This window comes from Orcinus orca, chromosome 8 (genome assembly GCF_937001465.1).
Source record: "Orcinus orca chromosome 8, mOrcOrc1.1, whole genome shotgun sequence".
NCBI classification, from domain to species: Eukaryota; Metazoa; Chordata; class Mammalia; order Artiodactyla; family Delphinidae; genus Orcinus; species Orcinus orca.
This window is the reverse complement of record NC_064566.1, coordinates 6688242-6711118: the sequence shown is the minus strand read 5'-3', so window position 1 is coordinate 6711118 and position 22877 is coordinate 6688242. Positions and strand designations below refer to the sequence as shown.

At 56.1% G+C, this 22877-nt stretch overlaps 3 protein-coding genes, 1 long non-coding RNA gene and 1 other non-coding gene across 14 annotated transcripts; 3 read left to right on the top strand and 2 right to left on the bottom strand.

The window, feature by feature from the left end:
• The first annotated feature begins 418 nt into the window (after nt 1–418).
• SNX32 (sorting nexin 32) lies at nt 419–11243 on the top strand. Of its 8 annotated transcripts, XR_007478681.1 has the most exons (14): nt 741–927; nt 5697–5801; nt 6152–6262; nt 6383–6504; nt 6701–6824; nt 6983–7087; nt 7282–7387; nt 7550–7625; nt 7845–7884; nt 8660–8746; nt 8826–9011; nt 9087–9172; nt 9498–9715; nt 10418–11243. XR_007478681.1 is itself a non-coding variant. In XM_049713159.1 (13 exons), the coding sequence occupies exons 1-13, from the start codon at nt 892–894 to the stop codon at nt 9549–9551; spliced, it is 1212 nt and encodes a 403-aa protein (XP_049569116.1). In that variant the 5' UTR covers nt 741–891; the 3' UTR covers nt 9552–9857. The 8 variants fall into 8 exon arrangements, 7 of the variants coding, with proteins under 7 accessions (XP_049569111.1, XP_049569112.1, XP_049569116.1 ...); XM_049713159.1 differs by lacking the exon at nt 10418–11243 and having other exon boundaries at nt 8852–9011; nt 9498–9857; XM_049713156.1 differs by lacking the exon at nt 10418–11243 and having other exon boundaries at nt 9498–9857.
• Nucleotides 4307–4379, bottom strand: TRNAW-CCA (transfer RNA tryptophan (anticodon CCA)). The gene has a single exon. It is a non-coding gene; the product is annotated as a tRNA-Trp (tRNA).
• On the bottom strand, nt 11006–14601 carry CFL1 (cofilin 1). The gene is made up of 4 exons (XM_004264377.3): nt 14460–14601; nt 12250–12557; nt 11894–11970; nt 11006–11667 (listed from the first exon to the last, which is right to left on the bottom strand). The coding sequence occupies exons 1-4, from the start codon at nt 14460–14462 to the stop codon at nt 11555–11557; spliced, it is 501 nt and encodes a 166-aa protein (XP_004264425.1). The 5' UTR covers nt 14463–14601; the 3' UTR covers nt 11006–11554.
• A 142-nt stretch (nt 14602–14743) lies between these two features.
• LOC125965134 (uncharacterized) lies at nt 14744–16514 on the top strand. The gene is made up of 3 exons (XR_007478683.1): nt 14744–14947; nt 15489–15612; nt 16260–16514. It is a non-coding gene; the product is annotated as an uncharacterized LOC125965134 (long non-coding RNA).
• Nucleotides 16515–17064: 550 nt separating this feature from the next.
• Nucleotides 17065–22762, top strand: MUS81 (MUS81 structure-specific endonuclease subunit). Of its 3 annotated transcripts, none has more exons than XM_012537473.3 (16): nt 17065–17484; nt 17578–17704; nt 17951–18033; nt 18582–18680; nt 18796–18864; nt 19025–19110; nt 19410–19550; nt 19726–19821; nt 19908–20029; nt 20123–20220; nt 20785–20901; nt 20996–21091; nt 21273–21401; nt 21478–21581; nt 22428–22511; nt 22603–22762. In XM_012537473.3, the coding sequence occupies exons 1-16, from the start codon at nt 17350–17352 to the stop codon at nt 22667–22669; spliced, it is 1653 nt and encodes a 550-aa protein (XP_012392927.2). In that variant the 5' UTR covers nt 17065–17349; the 3' UTR covers nt 22670–22762. The 3 variants fall into 3 exon arrangements, with proteins under 3 accessions (XP_012392927.2, XP_033272756.2, XP_033272771.2); XM_033416865.2 differs by having other exon boundaries at nt 19723–19821; XM_033416880.2 differs by lacking the exon at nt 19410–19550 and having other exon boundaries at nt 19723–19821.
• Nucleotides 22763–22877: the final 115 nt, after the last annotated feature.

Genomic DNA, 22877 nt, shown 5'->3' with positions numbered 1-22877 from the left:
CTCAAGCTTCGGGTCCCACATCCTAGGCTTTTGCGTGTTTCTACCCAGGAGCTCCATTCTCTTCCCGATCACGAAGAGCCCGTTCCAGGGCATCCACAATTTTTCTCGCATCGTCTGCGCCCCTCTGCTTCCAGGCTCCAGTTGCGACCGCCCGAGGGTCCGCGCCTGGCCTCGGGCGCCCTGGCCGCGGGCCCTGTCGCGCCCCCTCGCCGCCCGTTGCGGCTTACCCAGCCACTCCCTCATGTCCCAGAGCGGACGTCCAAACGGAACCCCTTTCTCCAAAGACATTAGCCCTTGTCCTCGTCCCTAGTCCGCCCCTCCAAACCAGCTCCCCCTTCCCCTCACCCACCCCACCCTTCCACCCAGCCCTCTGGCCTGCCGCCCCGCCCACCGCCTGGAGGGCACGAGACTAGGGTAGTGCGCACGCGCAGGCCGAGCCAGGCCGTTAGAAGGCGCGGCCCAGAGGGGCGGCGGGCGGGAGTCAGCCAGCCTGGGGCGTGGGCTGACGCGACAATAGACCTCTGCGATCCAAGAGCCCCCCCCCGGCCCCCGACTCCATTCTCCAAGCTGTGGGCTGTTCCCGGCCCTCTCAGTTCCGCGCTGCCCCTTAAAAGCTGGGGCCCAGGCACAGGAACGACAGGCGTTGCAGCCAATGGCGTCCCGCACGGTAAACCTGCCACCCAATCAAAAGGTGCGGCTGCGAGGGAACGGCGTGGAACCACGCCCGGCTCCAGGTGACTCCTTGGTAGGGAGGGGAGAGTGCCTCTGTCAGCTGATAGGATCCCCACCGGGTCCGTTCCTCGGGGCGATTTACCGGGGACCAACCTACGGGAGCGCGCGGGCAGTAACCCGCCGCGGAATTCTTGTGTGCTGTAGTCGAGAACGAGAGTGATGGAGGAGCACCTAGAGGCTGGGAAGGAGAGCAAGGTACAGAAAGGATGGAAACACCCTCCCAACCTTCACCTCACTCCATGATACCCAGTGATGCCCAATCAGGGAATGGTGTGTGTGTGTGTGTGTGTGTGTGTGTGTGTGTGTGTGTGTGTGTGTGTGTGTGTGTGTGTGTGTTCGTGCCCACGCATGAGCTAGAGAAAGGCGAGACCTGAGCAAGGGGGTGGGGCGCTTCCGTGGCATCAGCATGGGGGCTGGTGAGGATGTCAAAGGAGGCAGGGTTTACCGTGGCCCCGACAGATGGAAAAGGACCCGTCACTCTTACTCATCCCCTTCCCAGGACCGACTCATGCTGGTTTGATGGGGAAGAAGGAAGGATGTTAGGGATTGAGAAGGGGCTGGAGTACCCTCCTCCTTTCCCAAGGTGGGGGAATACTGTTCAGCACTAATGGCTTCATTTGTGTATCTATGTTCATGTAATCATGAGACCATTCATTCTTTCCTCTTGACTTCATTCAACAAATAGTTTCTGAGCATCCTTGTGCCAAGGATGGTTAGGGGTGGGGCATACAGAGGTGCACACTTTTAGGGGTAGGAGGAATGTGCCTAGTGGACTGTGACTGAGGATAAGGATGGAGCAGCTGTGGTTCATCTTTGAAGTCCCATCTCCCTCAAGTAGTTACCAAGCAGGAAGGAGACAGGGGACTTGGGGGCCTATTGCACCATTGAGCCAGACTTTGGGGGTGGGGGGCAGTTGGACAGAGGCAGAGCCTGCCATGGGGGTGTCGGAGAAGCCAAGAAGTGAGGAATGGGGATCAGTGGAATTTGAAGAAGTGAGAGGGGTGAGAGACCAAAGTATGGAACAGAAAGCATCTGTTTCAGTGTTTATCTATGTTCATATTCATGGTTAAATTAGTTAACACAGGGACTTCCATGGCGGTCCAGTGGTTAAGACTTTGGCTTCCAATGCAGGGGGTGCAGGTTCTATCCCTGGTGGGGGAGCTAAGATCACACATGCGTTGTGGTCAAAAATCCAAAACATAAAGCAGAAGCAATAATGTAACAAATTCAATAAAGACTTTAAAAATGGTCCACATCAAAAAAAATCTTTAAAAAAATTAGTTAATATATATAAAATGCTTAGACCAATGCCTGGCATATAAGTAGAGCAAATATAAGTGTTAGCTATTATATTACTATTACTGTTACCAGTAATAGTGGATGCTATGTGTTCTAAGGATATACTGGGCTGTCAAACTCATGGGTGCACCCCTAACCTTTGTAGATGCCAGACTCTTTGAAAATCTGTTATTAGACCATGTCCTCCAGAGTAATCATTGGCTTCTTCAAAATTCTCCTATAAATATAGAGAAATGAAAAGAGTAATAAATGAATATGTAAGTAAAAATATAACAGAGAAAATGAAATAACATAAAATACTTGAGTAATCTAACAGAAATCAAGAAAGAATAAAGCAACTATACGCCAATAAAAATTTATTTTAAAAAAAAGAAAGAAAGAATAAAGGAACAAAAAACAGATGAGATGAAGAGAAAACAAAAAGTAAGATGGCAGGTTTATAGCCTACTATATCAGTAATTACAATAATAATGAATGGAACAAAAAGTACAGTTAAAAAACAAACATCTGGGCTTCCCTGGTGGCGCAGTGGTTAAGAATATGCCTGCCAGGGCTTCCCTGGTGGCGCAGTGGTTGAGAGTCTGCCTGCCGATGCAGGAGACACAGGTTCGTGCCCCGGTCTGGGAAGATGCCACATGCCGCGGAGCGGCTGGGCCCGTGAGCCGTGGCCGCTGAGCCTGTGCGTCCGGAGCCTGTGCTCCGCAACGGGAGAGGCCACAACAGTGAGAGGCCCACGTACCGCAAAAAAAACAAAAAACAAACAAAAAACCTGCTATAAGGACATAGAAATATTGAAAAACTGATGGAATATGTACACTATGAACACACTAACCAAAAGAAAGCTGGTGTGGCTTTATCAATTTCAGACTGGAAGACAAGAAAGAAGTATTACTAGAAATAAAGAGGAACATTTTATAATGATTAAAGAGTCAATTCAACAGGAAAACACTCCTCAATTTTATGCACCTAATAACAGTTTCAAAATATGCAAAATAAAAAATTACATATGCCGCAGAGCAGCTAAGCCCGTGCACCACAACTACTGAGCCTGCACTCTAGAGCCTGCGAGCCACAACTACTGAGGCCTGCACACCACAACGAAGAGTAGCCCCCGCTCGCCACAACCAGAGAAAAACCGCACACAGCAACCAAGACCCAACGCAGCCAAAAATAAACAAATAAATAAATTTATATATATATATATAAAATTACTGAGAAAAATTAAAGAAGACCTAAATCACTGGAAAGATATTCCATGTTCATAGACTGGAAGATTCAGTATTGTAAAAACGTCTGTCCTTCTCAATTTGATCTATAGATTCAATGTAATCTCAATCAAATCCCAGAAAGTTCTTTGGGGGTAGAAAATAACAAGCTGATTCTAAAATTTATGTGGAAATGCAAAGGATCTACAATAGCCAAAATGATTTTGAAAAAGAACAAAGTTAATTCTACCTGATTTCAACGTTGCCTGTCAATTACAGTAATCAAGAGAGTGTGATATTATCAATAGTATAGATATATAGATCAGTGGAACAGAACAGAGAATACAGAACTGATCACACTTATGAGGTCAATTGATTTTCTACCAAAACAAATCAATAGTGAAAAAATAGTGTTTTTAAACAAATAGTGGTAAAATCACTGGCTATTTATAGGGCAAAATTGAATCACAACCCATACCTTACACTGCATACAAGATGAATTAAATGGATCATAGACCTAAAACTGTTAATTTCTAGAAGAAAAAATAGGAGAATATCTTCATGACCTTGGGGTAGGAGTGCTTCTTCAAGAGTACACAAACCACAGAAGATTGATATGTTGAGCTTGTAAAATTATAAGCCATTAAGAGAGTGAAAAGGCAACCCACAGAGTAGGAGATATTGGCAAAACATAACTGACAAAGGGCTTGTCTCCAGGAGATTTAAAGAGTTCCTACAAATCAATAAGAGAAAGATGATCTGATTTTTAAAAGAGTATGGCAGGGAGGAGCAAAAGACATGAATAGGCACTTTACAAAAGAAGATATCTGAATGTCTAATAGGTACATGAAATGGTGTTCAATATCATTTCTCACCAGGGAATACAAGTTAAAGCCACTATGCACTATTTTTTTTAAAAAAGATGTATTTATTTATTTGGTGGCACTGGTCTTAGTTGTGGCACGTGGGATCTTCGTTGCCGCGCGCGGGATCTTTGTTGTGGCATGTGGGATCTTTTTTTTTTTAGTTGCGGCATGTGGGATCTTTCAGTTGTGGTATGCGGGATCTAGTTCCCTGACCAGGGATTGAACCTGGGCCCCCTGCATTGGGAGCATGGAGTCTTAACCACTGGACCACCAGGGAAGTCCCCACAATGCAGTATTACTGTACCTCCACCAGTAAGGCTAAAATTAAAAGGACTAACAGTTCTAAGTATTGGCAAGGATGTGGTGCAACTGGAACTTTCATTCAATGCTGGAGGGAGTGTGAATTAGTACAGTCACCTTGGAAAACTGTTTGGCAGTATCTACGAAAGCGTTTTAAACACATGCCTACCCTCTGACGAAGCCATTCTCGTACCCAACAGAAATGAGTACTTAGGTCCCTCAAAAGATATATGCAAGAATATTCATGGCAGCTTTATTCATAATAGCCCCAAACTTGAAATAATCCAAAAGACCACCAACAGTAGAATGGATAAACTACGATACAGTCATATGATGGAACACTACACACCAATGAAAAAGAAACACTGCACTCAATGACATAGATGGGTCTCACTAAAGAACATGGACACAAAATAGTATATACTGTGTAACTGCATTGATATGAGGCTCAAGGCCAGGTAAAATTAATCTATGGTGCTAGAAGTCTAAGCGTGGTCCCACAGTGTCCCAAATAAGTGCTAAAGCCTGTGAGAGGAGAGAGGGAGGCGTCTGGGTGTGAGAGGTGGGCAGGTGTCAGTTTATATACTGGTGAGTAGTACTTGAAGGGAGAGTGGCTTCTGAGCCTCTACCTCTCTCCCTAGTACCTCTTGGCACAATGGTGTGGACATAGCAGGTGTTCACTAAATGCTTGTTGAGATAGCTCAGTGTAAGAATGGACTAGTAACTTGGTGCCTCAGGGATCTTTTCACTTAGAGAAAAAATACAAGTGCTTGGCCTCCAAGTCAGTGCCTCTTGGTACCAAACGTAGTGAATGGAATGGTCTCAGGAGCCCCTCAAAAGGGGTGGGACCATCTTATCGAGCTCACTTTACACCTGGTGAAAGGTACCAGAGGTAACCAGCTGAGAAGGGGTGGGCCGGTAACTGAGGAAGTGCATGGGGTTTGGAACCGAGAAACTGTTCAAATCTGGCCCTGCCGCTTTGCACCTGTGTGATCTCGGCCAAGTTATTTCACCTCTCTGGTGGTCACAGCTTCCAGGCCTATCAAACAGGGAGAGTTCTGCCTACTTCAGAGGATGGCAGGGTGGGAAAGTGTCATTGTGAATCCCTGAGCAGTGACTTATCAGGATCCCTCGGGAGGTGGGGGGGAACAGCCGGCGACCCCAGGGCGTGGTGGGAGTAATGCTGCTGAGGTGGGCTCTGCAGGAGGACCAGAAGCCTGCGGCGAGGATGGGCCGGGGGGGGGGGGGGGGGGGGGCGTGGTCTGTCATGTCAGGGACCTCCCTTCCCCCACAGCCCTCCTCCATGTCTCCGGACCTGCAGGGAGACAGCTCGTTACAGGTGGAGATCTCTGATGCCGTCAGCGAGCGGGACAAGGTGAAATTCACTGTTCAAACCAAGGTGAGGCTGCGCCGGAGCAGGGGGGGTTCAGATGGCTGCTTCAGGAGCCCGGCGCGCGGATGCCTGCGTAGCCTCTGGGCCCGGCTCCTCAGCCTGGCTCTTGGCCCCTGGCCCTCTGAGAAAGAGGGCATCTTGTCTAGTCTCGTACAGCCTTTGCCTGCCTAAGGCCCCAAGTACTACCATCCCCTGTCCACCCTCCTGAGGGTAGTCATGGACGCGTGAGCCCCAACTTGGGCCTCCCCTGGGATGTGGGATTGGGGAGGCCCAAAAGTGGGTGCCCAGGAAGCTTGGTGGGTGTAGGGTTTGGGCAGGGGAGGAAAGACACCTCAGCTAGGTTCCCTGGCTTCCAGAGCTGCGTCCCTCACTTCGCCCGGACCGAGTTCTCAGTTGTGCGACATCATGAGGAGTTCATCTGGCTACACAACGCCTACGTGGAAAACGAGGAGTACGCCGGTCTCATTGTGAGGAGGGGCCGGCCTGGGCACCGGGGGGCGGCCGGGAGGCTGGGCCAGGCTTCGGGGTGCGGGTGACGGCCTTCTCAACGACGAGAGGACTTCCAGCTCTGTCCCTCCTTGGAGCAGATCCCCCCAGCCCCTCCAAGGCCAGACTTTGAGGCTTCAAGGGAAAAACTGCAGAAGTTGGGTGAGGGAGACAGCTCTATCACACGGGAAGAGTTTGCCAAAATGAAGGAGGAGCTGGAAGCGTGAGTGCCGCCTCCCGTTCCTGTCTGTGACAAAGCCCCAGCCCAGCCTCTCCTGACAGCCCCTGAGTTTCTCCCCTGACTGTCCCCCGTGGACGCTTAGGACCCTGCTCCTCACTCCAGGGCTGCGGAGGGGGAAGGGGGCAGGAGGGGGGAAGGAGCCAGGGAGGGCCCGCGAGCTGCCTGCCGTCCTCTGCAGGGAGTATCTGGCCATCTTTAAGAAGACAGTTGCGATGCATGAAGTCTTTCTGCAGCGCCTGGCGGCCCACCCCACCCTGCGTCGAGACCACAACTTCTTTGTCTTTTTGGAATATGGCCAGGATGTGAGCTGGGCCACAGAGCTGGGGTCCCCTCGGGGGTGGGGGGCAAGGCTCTAAGTGGGCTCAGGCCTCTATCTCATCAGCTCGGCGAGTGGTATATGCCTGGGGTGGGAGGTGCAAATGCCCACCCTGACGTCACACCCTCCCCACGTGTGCCTCAGCTGAGTGTCCGAGGAAAGAACAGGAAGGAGCTCCTTGGGGGGTTTCTGAGGAATATTGTGAAGTCTGCAGATGAAGCCCTCATCACTGGCATGTCAGGGCTCAAGGTGACTTGGGGGGCCCCCTCTCTGGATTCAACCCAGGGCCTCAAGTCCCCAGCAAGGATTGAGACCCTGGGTCCCTGTGGGAGGGAAGCCACTGATGGGGCCCTGCCTAGAGGGAGATTGTGCCACGCCCGGGAGCCCGAGACTGCGCTGCTCCTGGTGACTCGGTGTGAGTGGGTCCTGTCTGGCTCCCTTAGGAGGTGGATGACTTCTTCGAGCATGAGAGGACCTTCCTGCTGGAGTACCACATCCGCATCCGGGACGCCTGCCTTCGGGCAGACAGAGTCATGCACTCTCACAAGTGTACGCAGGGCCCCAGGGGCCCTGGATTCCCCCCAGTGGCCCTACTCCCCAGGGGAGAGTAGAGAGCAGGAAATGCCCTGTGTCTGTCCATGGCCACAAACACCAGGGGTGGGACTTGACGTGCAGACCAAGGGGCTCTGATAGACGGCTCTTCCCCAACAGGCCTGGCAGATGATTATATCCCTATCTCAGCTGCACTGAGCAGTCTGGGAACACAAGAAGTCAACCAGCTAAAGACGTGAGGACACCCTCTTGCCCCTCTGCCCTCTTTCTTTGCCTGTAATACTGTGTCTGTCCACGAGGGGTCACTCCATGGAAGCCTACTATCAGCTCTAGTGGGAGATGCAGAAGCTCCTCTTGGGCTTTGGGAGAAAAAGAGAGGGAAGGTTCACCAGGGCAGGGAAGCTTTAAGCAATCCCTAAGACCCCTGCCCTAACTCCTCCCCACCGCCTCCTAGGAGCTTCCTCAAATTGGCAGAGCTCTTTGAACGACTAAGGGTGAGTACTGCCTTCTGTGTTGAAAGGCCACCCAATGATCCTTTGCAGGGAAGAGAGTGTCCCGGGAGAGGGGAAAGCTCCAGGGTCATTTTGGATTGTTCAGTGATAACTTGGGCTCAGTGAGGCCCTGGACTCACTCTGCAGACTAGTTTAATAAGAGATGGAGTGGAGACAGGGAATCCAGCCTCAAGTGTGGGTGTGTGGTGATGGGGGAGGAGGTGGGAAGTGGGCTTGGCGAGGCACTTACAAGGATGTGCCACGTGCCTCTGGCAGACTGTTCTGTGCTGCCAGCATCCTGCCCCAGACACGCTCTTCCTGGACTCCTCTCCAAGGAAGTCACCAGAGTGTGCCAGTCTTCCTAAAATGTCCGTTGGACCCCATCTCTTCCCTGCTCAGGGCCCTTCAGTGACCCTATCCCTCCTTGAAACTATCCAAGACACAAAGCCCCAAGTCCCTAGCTTGCATCTTAAGCCTGTTGTGATCTGGCCCACTGCTGCCCAAGTGCCCCACTGAACTTATGGTTCCCTGAAAACATACCAGGCTTGCACACCTGCAAAGCCTTTGGCTGTCGTCTAAGCCCTGCTCAACCCCCAAGATCCAGATCAGATGCCACCTCCTCTGTGAAGCCTTCCCTGGCCTGCTCCCCTGAACCACAGGGCTTGACATAGCATGGGTATCAAGTGACCCTACTTGGTATTTAGATGAACAGCAGCACTCCCAGTCCTTAGCTGCCCCCCCACCAGCTCCCTCCCCAGCCTCTACTTTCCTGATTCAGAAACTGGAGGGCCGAGTGGCTTCTGACGAGGACCTGAAGCTGTCGGACATGCTGAGGTACTACTTGCGCGACTCACAGGCAGCCAAGGTGAGAGGTGGCCCCAGAGCAGACCTCAGGGCTGGAGCCACCAGGGAGGGCGGGCAGGTAGGCAAGGGCCGTGGGCCAGGGATCCTGTGCCCCTGCCGGCCCCAGGACCTGCTGTACCGGCGGCTGCGGGCGCTGGCAGACTATGAGAATGCCAACAAGGCACTGGACAAGGCGCGCACCAGGAACCGGGAGGTGCGGACCGCCGAGAGCCACCAGCAGCTGTGCTGCCAGCGCTTTGAACGCCTCTCCGACTCAGCCAAGCAGGGTAAGCCCCACGGCCCTGGAGCCCCTGCCACTGCACTGCTGACTCTGCCGGGGTCCCCATTCCTCTCTTCTCCAGAGCTCATGGACTTCAGATCCCGCCGCGTCTCCTCCTTCCGCAAGAACCTCATCGAGCTGGCGGAGCTGGAGCTCAAACACGCTAAGGTGAGCCCTCCAGCCTCACCGAGCCTTCTTGCTGCTTTCCTGGCCTCCCACCGCTGGGCCTCTAGGCCCTTATCAAGTGTCTTGGAGCATGGGGGGTGCGGTGGAGCTCGGGGGGAGGTCAGGCTGCCAGGAGCAGCCCCAGCTGTTCAGGACCACAGTTCCCCATTTTGGATCAGGACCATTCCCTTCTGTCATTGGTAGTGAGGCCTCAATAAATGGTAGCTGTTATTGCTGAGGACAGGGGTGGGGACGGAGGGGCTACCCAAGGTGGGGTAACAGAGGGGGTAGCAGCAGATGGGAGCCATCAAGAACCTCTCCTCTGCAGGCCAGCACCCTGCTTCTCCGGAACACCCTTGTCATCCTCAAGGGGGAACCTTAGAGCCACCAGAGTTCCCCCCGACCTCCCACCCCAGCAAGATGCCTCCTTCCCCACCCCAGGAGCCACTCACCATGCCCCGTGACTTCTCGGGGCAAGGCCTACCCCTACCCCAAGGTGCCAGGCCCTGCAAGATAGGGCAGCATGGGCACCACACTTGGCCACAGGTAAGCAGAGCCCTAACCTGGGGAAACTCAGGGGCCCTGACCTCCCTCCCCAGAGGCTATGGAGCAGCCTCAACCCACCTCTGGCCCCTGAGTTCATTTGTCTCCAGCTTGTTCACAAATAAAAAGCCTGGTTCTGTAGCAAGGAGGCTTGCTTGTCCTGACTTCCCAGTTGGAGGGCCCACCAAGTACATCCTCTATCGGGGCACCATGGTAGAGACCAGATCCTGGGGGAACACGGCGGGGGACACCCCTGCAGTGTCTTCAGCTGCTTTTCAGAGTGCCAGTGGTGCTCTCTGTGGGAAGGTACGAGACCCAGAACTTGGAATCCAGGAGCAATCTTCAAGGCGTGCCACCACCCCCATAAACCCTGGCACAGGCCACGCATAAAACGAATTATAAATCCTCTACACCCATTTCCTAATCAGTAAAATGGAACTACCCCTTCCTGCCTCCCTACCAGAGATACTGGCCAGCTCCAAGGAACTAAGGAACCAGCTCTTTAACTCCAGGCTTTTTTTAGTTGATGGCGGGAGGGGGGGAGGGGGCAGGGTATAAATCCTCTATCACCACCACCCCTAGGGCAACACTTCCACCTTACCTGCAGGGCAGGTGAAAACCCAAAGCACAGGGCTGGAAAAGAGCCCACAGCAATGCCAGGAAGAAGCGTGGGGCTCCAGCCAACACTCTCTTGGTTAAACACAGGAAGGTGGAGCCCAAGACACCTGGGTCTGAAGTCCTGGACTCCACCTGGCTGGCCCCACCCTGGCCCCCAGCCACATCTGCAGAAGGCCAAAGACTCAACCTGGCTTTGGACTCACAGTAGCCACTGGACCCAGCCCTTATAAATGAGTCAGCCATCCAGGGGAGAGAGCAGAGCCAAAGACCAAATACTGAAAGTGGAGAAAAAGGTCAAGAAGCAACCAGTAACTTGCAGTCTCGGGGCCCACATCTGGGCAAGACTGCACAGGGGATCACAGAATGGGCCTCACTGTCCTACTGCCCACCTGGGTCAAGGCAACAGAAGAAACCAGTTCAGGGATTAAGCCCCTCTGTTCAAGGAACCCCTGCAGCCAGTAGCAGACACACCCTGGCTCAGCTACCTTCCAGGCTGGTGCCAACTATGACGCCAGGATATAGAGAGAGAACTGTCAGAAAGGAGACTCAGCTAGTCACTGGCGCCAAATGAGAGCGTGTGGGGCTGGCTGGAAGGAGGGTTAGGGAAGAGATGCTACACATTCTCCCAGCCTACCCGCCCCCAAGGTCCCCTGGGCCCCAACCTCCAAACAAACATCCCATTAGTGAGCCTTTTTATTGTTGTGTGTTTTTTTTGTTTTTTTAATTGAGGGTCCCTTACTGGTCCTGCTTCCATGAGTGGCTGTGACCAGGGGCAAGGGGGAGGGGAACCAGGTGGCGCAGGGAGGGGTCATCTCCACAACATTCCATTTATACACAGAACTAAACAGACAAGCACAGAGTCACTATTGTGGTTAGAAGTTGGCAGCATGGGAAAAGGGAGGAACAAGGGGGGAACTGGGGTGTCGTTAAAAAAAATACAGGTCCCCCCCAAACAGGGGTTCCTGGGGGGAACTTGGTCTGTTTCAACCCAAGAGGAATCAAAAGATCAAAAGCGGTTTGGGAAGGCCAGAACCGTCAGGGATGGAGGGAAGAGGAGGAAGGTCCAGGGGGTGGGGGGGCTGTTTGGCAACTGGGGTGAAGGGACTGCCCTCCCCCTGCTGGGTTCCCCCCAGCCCCTCCGGTCTGGCAGGAAGGGGGCAGCGTGCAACCCCCATGGGCAGGTCTGGGGCTGCCAGATGCTCCAGGCAGGGGGCTGGAGGGGGCTCACAAAGGCTTGCCCTCCAGAGAGATGACGGCGCTGCCCCCCAGCTTCTCTGCCAGGGTGCAGCGGTCCTTGACCTCCTCATAGCAGTTTGCTTGCAATTCATGCTTGATCCCTGTGGAGGAGAAGGGGGAGCATCTGTGACAGGGAGCCCTGGGGCGGGGGTGGGTGTGCTGCAGCTGGGAAGGAGCCAGCAGAACAGATGGCGGGATAAGGCTACATCCAGCAGGCAGTGAAGAAGAGACAGAGAGAGAGGGCTCTCCTCCACCATGCCGTCCACCCCACCCTGCAGCCAAGGCCTGAATGCAAGGGCTTACGGCACCACCAGCGCTGGCCCTTACCCGTCAGCTTCTTCTTGATGGCGTCCTTGGAGCTGGCGTAGATCATTTTGCTCTTAAGGGGTGCACACTCAGGGGCCCTGGAGGGAAACAGAATCAGAGAACTTACCGCAAAGCCCCCTCCTCCAAGTCTAGCAAGTGCCCTGAAGTGATACAGGACTTCCAGAAACCCCTGAGCTGGCCCCTAGCATTCAAGCTTTTATCAAGTTCCTCACTGACAGGCATTTTATTACAACACCCTCCCCTGAAACGCACACCTCTGGGTTAACAAGGAGCCACAGACCTTCCTGTCCTGGGAAAGCAGGGTGGGGCAGAGCTACGGCAGGTGACAGGAAAAGGTGCCTGCAGGAGAAGCTCACCAGAAGATGAACACCAGGTCCTCCTTCTTGCTCTCCTTGGTCTCATAGGTTGCGTCATAGAGGGCGTAGCGGCAGTCCTTGTCTGGCAGCATCTTGACAAAGGTGGTGTAGGGGTCGTCTACAGTCTGGCCCACATCACCTACCAGGATCTCCTTGCCCTCCTCCAAGATGATGTTCTTCTTGTCCTCGCTCAGGCAGAAGAGCACCGCCTTCTTGCGCTTCTTCACCTCCTCTGGTGTCGACGACTTACGCACCTTCATGTCGTTGAACACTTTGATGACCCCATCAGAGACAGCCACGCCAGAGGCCTAGAGGACGAGCCACACGCACCTCATAAGGAACAAGTTTCTGGGACGTGCCCTGAAGTCCCTCCTTTGCTTTCTTAGGAAATCTGTCTAGATGTCAACAAATATAGTCCTCAGCCCCAAGAGATCATTAATCCCCTTCCCAAGACAAGTATCACTAGTTTCCCACCCAAGTCACTGTCAAAGGATCAGATGTGACACAACCCCAGAAGAGCCGCCACAGAAGAGACCTCTGATCACATAACTCAACACCATTCCTCCCCACTCCGACATCCTGCAGGCTAGATTAAAGACCTGTGAAAAGCAAAGTCTTGGCCAAGATGTGAACCCAGAATTAAAAGAACCTACAGACGCACGGTACTCAGTCTCAGCTTTTGCATAGTGCTAACTCAGAACTTCACAGAGAGTAGAAAGGGACCCAGACAACCAGGTCATAGTCATCTACGAGAGAACCAGGACCCACAACGCTAGAGGAGTCACCAACGGTGCTCAACAGTTCTAGCAAGCCCATCAGAACTGTTCAACGCAGTTATCACACAAGGTATCCCTTTCTCTGCTGGAGTCTTCCTAAACCAAAGGAAGAACAAACCCCTAATTACGGCCCTACCCGACAACTCCCTGTTCTCCGGAAAAAAATGCAGGCCCCAAAGGTCGCTGATAGAAGTTAGCAGTCCAAACTCAAAGGCCCAAACTCAAAGAGCTCCGTGAGAGCTCTTTAAACTTCTATTCTGGGTCGTATTGGGGTCCACCCTAGCCAGGAATGGGGGTGAGACTGTCCATGGTGAAATCGGCCCCCGCTCCCGGAACTGCAGAGGAAGCCGGCCACGTGATTGAGCCGCTTCCGGAGTAGGCGGGGAAAGGAGACCGGCTAGACTCAGCCCCCTCCCCGAAAAAAACCCGTACCTAGAGGAAGCAACACCTCCAGGGCCTCAACCCTAAGGAAGCGCCCTTACCGACAAGCTTATCGCCCCCCTGCGCTGCGGGCCCGGACTAATTACCCAACCTTCGGCTCTCGCAGCCCTCGGGCCGAACACAGGGGACGGGGTGGTTTCCGGGCGGTGCCCGCCTGGGTCACTTCCCTAAACTCGGCTCCACCCTCAGGCCCCATCCTGGAAAGCCGACAGCCCCGCTGGTCCACGGCTTCGGGCCCAGCAGCCAGGCCGGACCGTGTGCGCACGCGCCGGCCGACAGCGCCGTTCCAGCCTCCGCCGGGTGTAGTCTGCGAACCCAGCTCGCCTTGTGGGCTCGCTAGCTCCCGAGCACGGCCGTGATCTCCGCGCTGTCCGCTCTGTGCTGCGCGGTGCAAGTCTCTAATCCCAGGCGCCTGCGCCCGGACCCGGACACCCCCGCATCCCCGCTAGCCGCGCCGCCCCCGCCCCTTGCGAGCATCCCTGCCACCTGCTCTCGAGACAGACCCGCCTGAGAGGGAGGGTGACGCGAAGATAGGAACAGCCCCTGGGTGGGGCGCGCGCGCCGAGACCGCTCGCGCGCTTTTCCTTCGCCGCCCCCGGGCCAGGTTTGGATCCCGCGTGCTCCCGTCGAGCGCGCCCCCGTGAGCCGACTCTCTTCGGCCCCGCCGCGGCGCGCGACACCGGCTGCTCAGCGAGGGACGGGCGCGTGCGCCCTGGACCCCTCCCCCACGGCCCTTGTCCGCGCGGGCGCAACAGCGGGGTGGGGGAGGGGAAGGGAGTCCAGGGGGCGCGCGAGCGACGTCCAAGCCGGCCCTCACCGGCGCCCGCGGGCGCGCACGCGCGTCCCGGCGCCGCCCGCCCCTCAGCACGAGACCCTCATCCCGCCCGGGGAGCTGGGGGAGGGGATGCCGACGTCGCTCCCCCGCTCCCTTTAGCGCGCGCAGATGATCGACCCGCAGCCGCCTCCCCTCCGACGCCATGGCCTGCCGCTCACCATGTTTCCGGAAGAGAAAAGGAGATAGCAAGGAGAGTCAGAAAAGACAAGAGCCGCTGCAGCTGCTGCCGGGATCCGACTGAACGCGGCCTCTCCCGGCCCCTTCCGTTTAGTACGAGCCGCACAATGAGGGGCGGGGCGGGCTTCCGGCGCTCCCCCCGCGGGCCGACGGGAAATGAAGTCCGAGGGTCCTGCGCCGTCTTCGGGCTCGCTGGGTAACAGAGTCTTTTTCACCTGACGGCCTCCCTGCTCCACGTTGCATACTGGGAAATGTAGTTCAAAACAGCCGAGAGAGGCGGGGCTATGGCACGGAGAGCGCACCCGTTGGTCGAATTTCCCAGGAAATGCTCGGAGCTGAGCGAAGGCCTCGGCGTTGGGTAATATGACCTGAAAATGAGCCCCGACTTCGCGCTCTCTACCTCGGAGGGAAACGGTTTTCCTAAGATCCATCTTGGCACTATCTGGATCCTTTGGTCTGAAAATTTTCAGTGAGTTGGTATTTTGGTTTTCCGAATTGAAGCACCTATTCATTGGCCTGGAATCCAGCCCTAGAGCAAGGAGAATCGCCAGTATAAGGCACCTTCTATCCAATAAACATTTGTTAAGCATCCTCCATGTGTAAAGCCACTCTTGTCTACTGAGAAAAGGCCATATGCAACGTCAATAAAATAAGAGAAAAAAGCGCAAGGGAAAGGCTACGAGGAAATCTTTGAAAATAGAGATTTGTACTTGTTTTTAGGGTGTTTGGCAAAATCATGAGGTAATAAGCCAAAATCATGAGACAGGGGTTTGTGCATTCAATTGAAGGATTATGTGCCTTTTACTAAACAGTGAAAAGCGGAAATAGATATTAAACCAAACTTGAGTCTCATTCTCGAGTTGGTAACCAGGCATATGGTTAATTAGTACCGGCAGAAATTGAGACAGAAACTCTGTGGGAGCATAACCTTCAAAAAAAGAAACTGGGGTGGGGGAGTCTGGGAAGATTTCTTTGGCCTCGAACAAAGGCCATGCCCTCTTTCTCTGCAGGAAGAGAAGACAGGGTCGCAAACAAGAGAATTGGGGGCGTTGATCCCATATGCAGAATAAAGGGTGTAAATGAAGAGCCAGAAGGCTGGGCTTCAGGACCCGGGGAGCGACTCCCGAGAGTGGGGTACGTCGCAGAGCATGCCGGGGGTTGTAGTCGGGGACCTTCCGCCGCATCGCCCACCAACCGAGCTCCCGGGAGCCTCAGGCGGGGGCCACAGCTCAACCGCCTCGCGCAAGCGGCCCTGCCTGGAGAGGAGGCTGGCTCCACCTTTTTTGAGCTTCGGAGTTTCCTAGAGCAACGACGAGGGGGTGGGAGACTTCGCAGTTACCCTGGAGACGCGCTCCCGCCCGCCCCTAGCTGCGGGATGCCCTAGATGTCCTTATTAGGACATGAGGCTAGAGGGGGCGGGGCCAAACCGAACGCCCGCTGGAGGCTCCTTATAAGGCAGCGTCGGGCGGGAGGCGGGAGTGTGGAGCAGGCTGGGGGGGGTGAGGGATCGAGGCGGGGCGGAGTTTGAAGGGGCGGGCCTGGAAGCTCTGGCGCCCGCCTCTCCGCTCCAGTAAGGCCTCAGATCCGCACCTCGCCACTTCCGGTGTAGCAGATGAGGGCTGCTCTAATTTGCTGGCGAGACTCTCGTGCTCAACTGGGACCCCTCTGCATAGTTCCCATCTTAACCTACCTGAGGGTCCCCCACCTCCAATGAGTCTCAAAAACGATGAAGTGGGGCTTCCCTGGTGGCGCAGTTCTTGAGAATCTGCCTGCCAATGCAGGGGACAAGGGTTCGAGCCCTGGTCTGGGAAGATCCCACGTGCCGCGGAGCAACTGGGCCCGTGAGCCACAACTACTGAGCCTGCGCGTCTGGAGCCTGTGCTCCGCAACAAGAGAGGCCGCGACAGTGAGAGCCCCGCGCACCGCGATGAAGAGTGGCCCTCGCTCGCCGCAACTAGAGAAAGCCCTCGCACAGAAACGAAGACCCAACACAGACCCAAAAATTAATAAATAAATAATTTTTAAAAAAAACAAAAACGATGAAGTGTTTTCCCCTTGACCGGGCTTCTTACTCCCAGGCTGCTACCCCGAATCCAACAACGCGACCACTTCAGCCCCTCCCACATATTCCGATGTCCAGTACCTCCTATTTGTTCCCTCTCTACTTGTCCTCTGTCCCCCTCTCCCCGTCCTGCAAGCTTTGGCCTTCCCTGCGTGTCCCCGACTTCGCGCCCCTCCCCCATGGAGGCCCCAGCTCGGGATCACCATTTCCTCGGAGGGTCTTTCAGCTGCTCTCGCGTTACCTTCGTGTCCTCATTCCCTGTACCCATTCCTAATGTCCCTCCGACGAAACTACCTGCAACCCATTTGTTCCCCCACTCCCCCGGACTCTTCATAAGCCCAGTCTCTATACCGTCCTCCGCTAGAGCGAGCCCGAAACTGACAGCCTTAGGTTACTCGGTATGCACCGCCCCAACCAGACCTCCCAGCCACAGGGCGGCGCTGTCCACCTTCCTCTCTCCCGCACAAAGAGGACCCCACCCCTCCACCCCCGCTCTCGAATCTGGGGTGGGAGGAAGGGGCGGGTCAAGGCCTGGGGCGGGCGGGGCGCGTCCGAAAGGCTCGTCCTGTCCCGGGGCGGCGGGAAGGCGAGAGGCGGTAGAGACTGTGCTTGGCACCGACCACTTAGAGTAGTACAGGGGCGGGGAGGGCAGCAGAAATCAGTCCTCTTGGTTAGTTCCCCGCATGGGACCACGTGATTGGAGAGGTCCCGCCCTCCTCCGCCGGAACCAGGTGTTCGAATCCCGTCTCCAGAACTAGCGGCATTTCAGTCCTGCCGGCGTCAGGGCTGGGGCTCACGCCCTGGGGCTCATGGCAGCGCCGGTCCGCCTGGGCCGGAAACGACCGCTGCCCGTTTGCGCCAACCCGCTCTTCGTACGCTGGCTGACCGAGTGGCGGGACGAGGCAGCCAGCAGAGGGCGCCGCACGCAATTCGTGTTTCAGAAGGTGGGTTCTGGCCGGGCCTGATGGGGGACAGGTGCTGGCCGGGCCAGACAGCCAGGTCCACCCTGACCCGGTACTGTACCCCTACTCCGCCAGGCACTGCGCTCCCTACGGCGGTACCCACTGCCCCTGCACAGCGGCAAGGAAGCTAAGATCCTACAGCACTTCGGAGACGGGCTCTGCCGGATGCTGGACCGGCGGCTGCAGCAGCACAAGGCATCAGGTGGTGAACGCTGGGAGCAGGGGTCTGTGGTCCCCTGAGCCTCCCTCAGATGCAGCTTCTGTAACCACCTGGGATACTTTGGCTTCAGGCTCCCTGCTCCTGTCCAAGTTGCTGTTTGACGTCGGGCTAGTGGTTGACTTTTTCAGAACCTCACCGCTCTCACCAACCACTTGAGCTGGCCGCGTCACAGACCATCCTACCTGCTGGATTCCAGGGTCCAGGGTTGACTCTCTTCTACTCCCGCAGGTGACCACGCCCCATGTTCACCACCTGGAGCGAAGAGTCCAGCCCGGGAAAGGCCTGCCAAAGTCCAGGATCCTTACATGCCAGTGAGGAGAGGGCAGGGGGGTAGAAGGGAAAGCGGGAGCACCAGGATTAAGATTTTCTGGCTTGGGGGACTTAGCTGGGCTGGGTCCAAATCCCACCAGTGACACCTGGCTCTGGGCAAATGACTTATTCTGTCTGATGCTTAATTTTCTTATCTGTAGGTGTAGATAGTGAGTTATAATAGAGTCAGTTGAGAGAATTCCATGATCAAGCTATTTAGGGGGCCAAACCCAGTAAGTTATGGGATTTGCTGTTGAGTCTTCTTGTCTTACCTTCTCTGTCCTGTGCTAGAACTGAGGCTGGGCCAGGCCGATTACACCCCTACCCCACCCCCCACCCCCTGAAACTGTCCACCGTCTCATCCCAAGTTTGCAGGAGATCATACTATCACATGGCCTATTTTACAGATACAGAAGCTAGAGAGGCAGCTGAGTAATTTGCTCAGGGCCGTTTAGTCTGCTGAGATAGAACTTGAACCTCAGCTTTGCCAGGGATTGCGTCTGCAACAGCTGGCTGGCTTTTGGCTTCAAAGGCCCCCTGTACCTTTCAGGGTCCAACCCAGCTCAAAGCAGGAGGCTCTGGCAAGTATTGGCCAGCTCGGCACTCGGGAGCTCGAGCAGTACTGCTGCTGCTGTACCGGGAACACCTGGTGAGCGCCTGACCAAATCGGGAGTCCGGGGAACTGAGGCCACGGGCCTGCGGCTCCTGGGGCAGGCTGCTCGGGCGCTGAACCTAAGTTGGTTACATTTCTGCCTTGGTTACAGAATCCTAGCAGCCACGGCTTCCTAACCAAGGATGAGCTGCTGCAGAGGTGTGCCCAGAAGGCTCCAAGGGTGAGCACTGAGAGGGGGAAGGAGGGAGCCAAGTGGCTCTGGATCTGACCCTGAGCCCACCACAGGCTGCCCTTCTTGGGAGCAAGCAGCGGGGTGAGACAAGGGGGTGGGCAGGTGGTAGCCCTGGGAGCTCTCTAAGGGTCTCCTCCCGTACGAACAGGTGGCCCCTGGAAGTGCTCGGCCCTGGCCAGCCCTCCGCTCCCTCCTCCACAGGAATCTCGTCCTCAGGACGCAGCAGCCAGCTAGGTGGGGAGAACTACGTGAGATGCAGGAGGCAGGGCTGGGGAGTAGGCGTGCCGTGCTGAGGTGGCCCTGCAGCCTGATGTGTACTTGTTGCCGACCAGAGGAGTGGCCCTGGGCAGGTCCAGAGGCAGCTGATCTGAGGGGCGAGAACGTGGCTAGCAGGAGGGGTGTTGGGCAGCCACTGGCCTTGTTTGTGAAGTGTCGCCAAGGCTGGTGAGACCAGCCTAGCTGGGGGCAGGCAGGGGAGCCCGCCAAGTATGAGTGAAGAAGGGAGATCTGTGTTCTCTTTTTCCACCCACCAGGTACTCACTGACCCCAGAGGGTCTGGAGCTGGCCCAGAAGCTGGCTGAGTCGGAGGGCCTGAGCTTGCTGAGTGTGGGCAGCGGGCCAGAGGAGCCCCCTGGGGAGGAGCCTGCGGTGCCAGGAGCGGCCTCAGCTGAGCTGTGAGGAGGGGGAGGGGGGAGAACAGGGGAGCAGGAATCGTCCCCAAAATGAGGCCAGGACCCCACCCTGTCTCCATCAGCTCCAGCTGAGCTGTGGCTGCCCCACCTCCTAGGGGTTAGAGGAGCAGCAGCCCGGGCCTTGCACACACCGACTTCCACCCCTTCTCCCCAGTAGTGGCGCCAGCGAAGGGAACGTCCAACAGCCACCGCTGGAGCTGGGGCCTGGAGAGTACAGGGTGCTGTTGTGCGTGGACGTTGGCGAGACCAAGGGGTGAGTGAGGTGGGGGGAGGTGAGGGAGAGGACGCGGCGAGGGCCCTGGCCTGCCCTCCCTCAGGCCTCCCACCGTGCAACTCCAGGGCGGGATCCAGGCCAGAGCTGCTCCGAGAGCTGCAGCGGCTGCACGTGACCCACACGGTGCGCAAGCTGCACGTCGGGGACTTCGTGTGGGTGGCCCAAGAGACCAGTCCCAGAGACCCGGGTAAGGGGTGTGGATGGGCAGGTGGGGGGCAGAGGCAGGGCCTGGAGGGTGAGGGGACACGAGCCAACAGGACACTTCTTGGCCTCTCGGCAGCACGACCTGGAGAACTAGTCCTGGACCAAATCGTGGAAAGAAAGCGGCTGGATGACCTGTGCAGCAGCATCATCGACGGCCGCTTCCGGGAGCAAAAGGTTCCTTCACTGGCCTCGCCACCCTCCCTGCCCCGGGCCCACTCAGGGGCACTTCTGGGTGGTATCCAGGCAGAGCTCCCACACCTCCAGCCACACCCCCTCTAGAGCTGCTCCAGGGCAGCCCCGAGATCAGACTCCACTCGGGCCCCTCCAGGCGCACAGTAGGTATGCAGGGTCTCTGGGCAGGGCTGAGGAGCATGTTAAGACCCCTAGGGTGTCCAGCCCCTGCAGCCTGGGGTAAACAAGGCTCACCCCTCCAGGAGTGGAACCGCAGCAGCTATGTGTCAGTGCCGGCTGCTAGGCTGACCCCATAGGCCACGTATAGGCCAAGGGAAGCTTGAAGAATGGGCATCGCTCAGATGGTGGCAGGGCTTTCTGTGCAAGAGTAGCAGCGTGAGCAAAGGTGTGGAGGCCGCTCTGAGGCAGGTGGAGAAGCTAGGGAGGATGAGGAGGCGAACTGGTGGGACCAAGGTCTTGTGACGGTTTTGAGGGTGACTTGATGGACACCTAGCATACGAGCATCCAGGTTTTGACCCACCTCACCCTCCCCAACTGCCTGCCCAGTTCCGGCTGAAGCGCTGCGGCCTGGGCCGTCGAGTATACCTGGTGGAAGAGCATGGCTCAGTGCGTAACCTCAGCCTTCCCGAGGGCACGCTGCTGCAGGCTGTCACCAACACTCAGGTGAGCCGGGAGGGCAGGGCCAGGCTGGCAGGGACCCTGTGGTCTACGGCTCCGCTCAGGAGCCACTCTCTTTCGCTTGGATCGTCTTCTTCAGGTCATCGATGGCTTCTTTGTGAAACGCACAGCAGATATTAAGGAGTCAGCAGCCTACCTGGCCCTGTTGACAAGGGGCCTGCAGAGACTCTACCAGGTGAGCAGGTGCATCCATCCGGCACTGGCCCCTTACTTAGGTCGCGTGTTCCCTCAAGGAAGGCGAGGTGAGTGAGATCCCTGTTTCTCAGGCTGGCCCACTGAGGCCTGGGATGGGGCAAGGCCTGGCTGGGGGTTGTCCCCTAGAGCTCTGGCCTGGCCTCAGTTCCCTCTTCCCTCAGGGCCACACCCTCCACAGTCGCCCCTGGGGAACCCAAGGGGACCCTGAATCAAGGGCTGGGCCCTCCCCAAACCCTCTCTGCTCACTCCTCACCTTCAACGACTTCAACGCCGGAGCCATCAAGAACAAGGTACTGCCTCTGCCCAGCTCCTCCTTACGAGGTCCAGCCCTGGGCCGCTCCTCACATGGTCCTCCCCCGACCCCAGGCCCAGTCTGTGCGGGAGGTGTTTGCCAGGCAGCTGATGCAGGTGCGCGGAGTGAGCGGGGAGAAGGCGGCAGCCCTGGTAGATCAGTACAGCACCCCTGCCAGGTAGGCGGCCACAGAGCCCCTGTCCTCTGCCCCCGCCCACACTGCGTGGACGTCAACTCAGCCAGTGCCTTGCGGGTAGTCTGGCTCTGTGAGGGCTGGACAGACCCAGCTGATACCTGAGGAGTTCACGGAGGTCCGGTGGTGAGGAAGACAGAGCCAGCCAAGACCAGACAGAATCTCAGGCATTGGGAGGAGGGGGAGAGAGACATTCTACAGTTAAGTCCTCTACATACGAACAAGTTCCATTCCAAGAGCACGTTCATGAGTCCGATTTGTTCGTAAGTCTAACAAAGTTAGCTTAAATACCCAACTAACACAGTCAGCTATATACCGCTGCTTTTACGCTTGCTTCTGGACATCCTGGGCTTGAAGTAAAAATACTGTACTACTGTACTCTGTACAGTACTGTAGAGTAAAGCACACCCACCTGTAGAGGATGCACGTGAGTGAGCATGTACACCAGACACATGAACTAACTTCCGTGATTGGACATGCGAACATATGTTCATATCTTTGAAAGTTCACAACTTGAAGGTTCGTATGGAGGGGACTTCCTGTACCTGGTGCAGCAGAGAAGGCTTCCTGGAGGAGTGGGCGGGCCATGAAGACTGGGCCAAGAACAGCCATACTTGGGAAACATTTGCAGAAGCATGAAAGGAGGGTGAGCAGGATGGAGCAGGGCCTTGAATGCCAGGTTCAGGAAGTGCGGCCATGGTCCTGACTCCTCTAACCCATGCCAACCTCTTCCGGCCCGCCTCCCGTGACACTGGCCTGAGCCACTCGGGATGGGCCAGCAGTCAGCCATTGCCAAAACTTAGAAACTCATACTCCCCACCCCACCCTCAGCCTGTTGGCTGCCTATGACGCCTGTGCCACGCCGAAGGAAAAGGAAATGCTGCTGAGCACCATCAAGTGCGGACCCCTGCAGAGGTGAGGGCAGGAGACAGAACCTGGAGAGAGTAGGTGGGGTGCGGTTACCCTCACCCAGGCCTGACCCTTACTTGCCTTTCTCTTTGTGCAGGAATCTGGGGCCAGCTCTGAGCAGGACCTTGTCACAGCTTTACTGCAGCCACGGCCCCCTGACCTGAGCTATGCCACAAGACAGAACCCCACCCCCATCTTCCCAGGCTACGCAGCCTTTTAACCGGGATCTTTGGGCTACAATAAAAATCTTAAGTGTTTGCAGCTTTATGTGTTAGGAGGAGATGCCAGGCCCCAGGGGTCTTGTAAGATATCCAGGTAGGAACTGGGGAGACCATTGGGTCCAGTTTTTAAACTGAGCTCCTCAGGACCCGT